Source organism: Juglans regia, chromosome 12, assembly GCF_001411555.2.
Source record: "Juglans regia cultivar Chandler chromosome 12, Walnut 2.0, whole genome shotgun sequence".
NCBI lineage: Eukaryota > Viridiplantae > Streptophyta > Magnoliopsida > Fagales > Juglandaceae > Juglans > Juglans regia.
The window spans coordinates 4,823,373-4,828,137 of record NC_049912.1 but is presented as its reverse complement, the minus strand read 5'-3'; the positions used below and the strand labels follow the sequence as shown (position 1 = coordinate 4,828,137).

The 4,765-nt window shown below is 36.1% G+C and overlaps 1 protein-coding gene across 2 annotated transcripts; it reads right to left on the bottom strand.

The window, feature by feature from the left end:
- Positions 1-242: 242 nt before the first annotated feature.
- On the bottom strand, positions 243-4,023 carry LOC109004771 (U-box domain-containing protein 33-like). 2 transcript variants are annotated; one of them, XM_018983446.2, is made up of 8 exons: positions 3,847-4,023; positions 3,580-3,677; positions 3,335-3,456; positions 2,763-2,864; positions 2,121-2,571; positions 1,868-1,972; positions 1,324-1,674; positions 243-1,126 (listed from the first exon to the last, which is right to left on the bottom strand). In XM_018983446.2, the coding sequence occupies exons 1-8, from the start codon at positions 3,992-3,994 to the stop codon at positions 422-424; spliced, it is 2,082 nt and encodes a 693-aa protein (XP_018838991.1). In that variant the 5' UTR covers positions 3,995-4,023; the 3' UTR covers positions 243-421. The 2 variants fall into 2 exon arrangements, with proteins under 2 accessions (XP_018838991.1, XP_018838990.1); XM_018983445.2 differs by having other exon boundaries at positions 313-1,126; positions 1,868-1,975.
- Between the last annotated feature and the right edge of the window lie 742 nt (positions 4,024-4,765).

Here is a 4,765-nt window from a genome sequence, read left to right as displayed (position 1 = left end):
TTTTGGACTTCTTTAAGGAGTGGTCTACTTTCTTACAAATAGTTGTGTGGAAAATACCTATTTGGGACATGTACAAATCTGTAACAAAAATATACACTTTTTCTTTTTACTCAAAAAAAAAAAAAACAAAAAATCAGATCATAAATGTGAGTATTTAAAGATCTAGCTATTAGTTTATGAAAACTTCTCTATTTTTGTTTGAAGATTTCTGGCTTATTGTATAGCAATACTATCCAAAAATATTTTGGAAAAGGAAAATATTATTCAAACAACTCATAAGTTCAATGGAATTTTAGAATATAGACTCTCACCTACAAATACCACTCAAACATCCATATTCCTGCAAAAATACTTAACAATTAATCAAATCACACAACATTTAATTATTTATAGCCAAGCTCCAACTCGGTGGGTAATCCTTTCAAGTACCTCCTGCTGGATCCCTTAATGATTCGAGTAGCTCCAACACAACTGTCCCAAGATCTGGTCTCTTTTTTCTGTCTTTGTCAGAACACGTCAGTGCCAATTCAGCCAAACATAGAGCAACCTCAAATGGCCAACGTCCAGCCGAAGGATCCAAAAGGGATTCAAAATTGCCAGCAAGTAAGGCAGCGTTGACATCATCTACTATAGAGTAGGGCGGTGATTTCCCTGTCAACAATTGCAGTAAAATGATTCCAAAGGAGTAAACATCTGACTTCACAGTAAGAATTCCTGTTTTGTGAAATTCAGGATCTAAGTAAAGCATGGTTCCCTTTGGGATAGTGTTATGACACAGTGTTACACTGTCACTTGAACTTTGACCGCGGCTTAACACTCGGCAAATTCCAAAGTCACCAAGTTTACATACAAAGTTGGAATCAAGGAGAATATTGGCTGGTTTCAAATCTCCATGCACTATTTTGTCAGGTCGAATACTGGAATGAAGATACACGATGACAGAGCATAACTCTGTGGCAATCCGTAGTCGAGTTTGCCATGACAATGGAGGAGTCTTGTCCTTGCATTTGAGTCGATCTTCAAGACTTCCATTAGGAAGATATTCATAGATGAGTGCAAAAGCTTCGGGGCAAGATCCAATGAGTTTCACAAGATTGGGGTGCCTCAACTGACCCAATACATTAACCTGATATATATGTATACAACCAATATTAAATTTAAGATCAAATTATTCAACCAAAGTTTTTGAGATCAAAATACTATCATTGATACCTTTTCAAAACTTTCTTATTGAAAATTTCTCCAAACATGCTAACTTGTTTAAGTAAAATATTTTTCAGATCTAAACTAATCTAGTGTTTTTCAATTAATGCATATACAAACCTCCATCTGGAACTCCTGGTGGCCTTGGGAGCCATGAGAATTTAACTTCTTTATAGCTACCTCAGTTTGTAGGCGACCTATATAAATGTTGCCATATCCTCCTTGTCCAATTTTCTGGGATTCATGAAATCCTTGAGTAGCTTCTGCAATTTTAGAAAGGGAGAATTCAGGCAGCTCGAGCATGTGTCCATTTGAGTCCTCTTCTTTTCTCTTTAGCCCTTCAGCTTCTTTCAGTGCATCATCCCTTTCTTTCTGTAACTCTGCAAGTTGGCTCTTTAATGATGATTCCTGTTCTTTGGAAATCCGGAGTTCTTCTATGCATATGTCTCTCTGCTTCTCTGCAGCTTGGGCCTATTGGTCAGATTATTAGCAATTTCTGTAAGATTTAAAAAGTTTTGTGTATTGTTTTCGATACATGTAATGTGGAGTGTAAAGAAAACCCTCATGAACTCAGAGTTGAAGAAGTTCATCTTCTTCATCATTCATTCTTTCTTTCTAACACTACATTTATACGCCTAGCAGAACTAGTAATTAAAAAGCTTACTCTTCGTATGGCGTCAATCATATATTCGTCTCCACTTCGACGCACGAGTGCCTCTTTTTTTAAATCTGCCATCGCTTGTTGAAGCTGCTCTTCTAAGCTCCGCTCCTGCTATGATCCATAAAACCTTTAATTTCAAAGCCTTGTCGTGTTTTATACCCATTTGATTATTGATTGATTCAGATGAATAATGCCATATGAGAAATGTTAAACAATTTGCAAACACAAATAGAATGTAACAGAATGCTTTGCATACCACAACATTGTGAGCTCCATTAGAACTGGAAATCAACCTCGGACTTTGTTGCACAACTGAAGGAGCGAGATCCAGAGTAGAAGAGCTTCTTGATGAATAATCCAAAGCCGCCGGCGGAGAGAGTGAGGAGCTATACTGCAATGCTTTGCCATTTCTATCATTCCATCCATTTAGAGTTATTTCAACCGGTCTTGTGGGAGAGCTTGCAGAGTAACTAGAATCCCCAGGACTCGTTGGAGATGAAAGCTCTTTAGAACGTTCCGGGAAAGGAGCAATTAGAGCAGCCAGAGCAGTGGTGCTCCTATTGCGCCCAACCGTAACAGACCGTAATTTGGAGAAGTCTGAGCATTCAATTACGGGACTGCCGACCCTGTTGTTGTACCCCGAAGGACCAGACCGTGATCTATTTAGGTTTGATTGTCCATTTTCAGTGTCTGCTGCACTTGCTTCCCTATTTTGGGACATAAAAGAGGATTTCGAAGTCCAAGAGTAATAAAGTATGATATTGTATTTGAAGGAATGAAAGCGGGATGCGAGTACTGTCTATAGCATTAAAAACTAAGGCAGAACTACATGAATACAGAAAGGTTGCAAATGAATTACATATTTAACTTAACAAAAGCTTGGAAGCTGCAAATTAACCTGGTAAATATGAGGTGGCCCTTGCAAATGACTTGTACTTGACAAGAGACAGGTGCAGTTTTACACACATACTTCGCTTTCTTAGATCCCAGTTCCACTTTTCTGCAAAATGGAGAGAAATTAAGCTATATCAATCCAAATGTCAAAGCATGCACATGATCATGCTGAATAAACCAGAGAGAGACATTTCAGCCTCTACAAAATCCTCAAAAATCTCCGGCAGCAAGTTTTTCACATCACATCAGATTCTCAGAAGTGTCTTTAGTATGGAGTAATTTACAGATAGACTTAAATCTTTGCATATTCCAAAAAGTAGAAAAATACATTAACCACAAAGGAATTACACACAAATAAATTCACAAACTGATGTGATTTGATATGATACGTCAGATTATAAAGTTATTTTTATTATAAAGTAGATCTAACGAATTTCATGAAACTACATCAATTTGTGAGTTTGCTTTGTGTAATCTCTTTGTATCTGTAACAGTTCTTCAGAGAGAGAAAGAGGAAGACACAAGAAAGAGTACCCCAGTACTATATGAATATTTGACAATATTCTTAAATATTACCTTTTATAGTGATTGGCCGTTGTTGATCCTATGACAAGCTTCCTGATCCCATATTTAGAGATGAGTTTTAGGATTCCCACCCTAATGGAGTCCATTTCAATGGTTTGCGTTTGTGCCTGTACCTATATATATTATTTTGAAACACCACAGAAAAGAGGTCAGAAAACTGATCAGCACTTAGATCGATGTTCCAATCCATGAGACGATCGAGAAGAATTAAAGATGCACATGAGAAGAATTTATACCCCCTTTTGTTGGCAGAAAAGAAAGTATTCCGTCATGATTGCATGCATAGTTTCCAGGTGTTCTCTGACGACCTTCCTTTCCGTCATTAAGCTTCGCACTGAAGTACATGGAGAGAAGACGACGACTCAAATAACTCCAAAACTACTTCATAAATAAATACATGTGCTTTGGAGAGAAGACAATCGACGGTCATGTGGACTCCAAGTCCAACCTGCATGTTAATTCGGTTTATGATCATCTTTCAAAGATAGATATAAATAACTTGCCTAAAGGGAACAGCTTTGCAGGCTTGTGAACATGAATTATGCAAATCCTGCTTCCTACGTTGTTCTCTAAAGCCCAAGACAGGATTGATTTGCAGTCTTCCACATCTTTTCCCACCGCAACGTATGTGGTCATATCCTGATCCGCCATGGAATTTCCTCAAGTGATCTTATGCCTACTACTCGCCATATATATATATGCACTTCATTTTTAAGTCCGATCTGCTGAGTAAAATAACTCATAAAATTTACTGATTATAAATCTATTTGTTGTTATTATTATTATTATTATTATTATTATTATTATTATTATATAAATGCTCGTAACTAGCTGGCTTGGCAGGAAAGTTCTCAACATTCAAACATGTTTGGTGAGTCAGATACGACAAATGCACTATTCTCTAGCAATTCGTGTTGATCCTGTCCCTGATCGGGCTTAATTCTAGTCTTTCCACCAATTTAAATATCTTGTCGTATTCATAACATAATATATTACAAGTGGGAATCTCATTGCATTAAAAAACCAAGGTTGAAGGGCTCGGCAAGTCATCCTTTTTTAGGAGCCAAAATGGAAAGCACGGTTGATTAACATTTAAATGATTGCCTCTTAAAAAATTCACCCAATTTTTAATTCTCAAGTGTTTTCTTCTATATTAGTGTTATATATATATATATATAGTTTTACTTAGGCATATTTGGATATAGAAATGATTTTATCTCTTCTTATCTAGTTATCTCATTTCATCATTATAATTTTTTTAAATTTTCACATAAAATATAATAAACAATTCAAAATTTTCAAATTCCAAAACAATAATAATATTAAACAATAATATTCTAACAATATTTTATTCAACTCTTAACTTTTATCTAAAACAATCTCATTTCATCTCAGTAGTCAAACGGAGTCTTAGGGGCCATT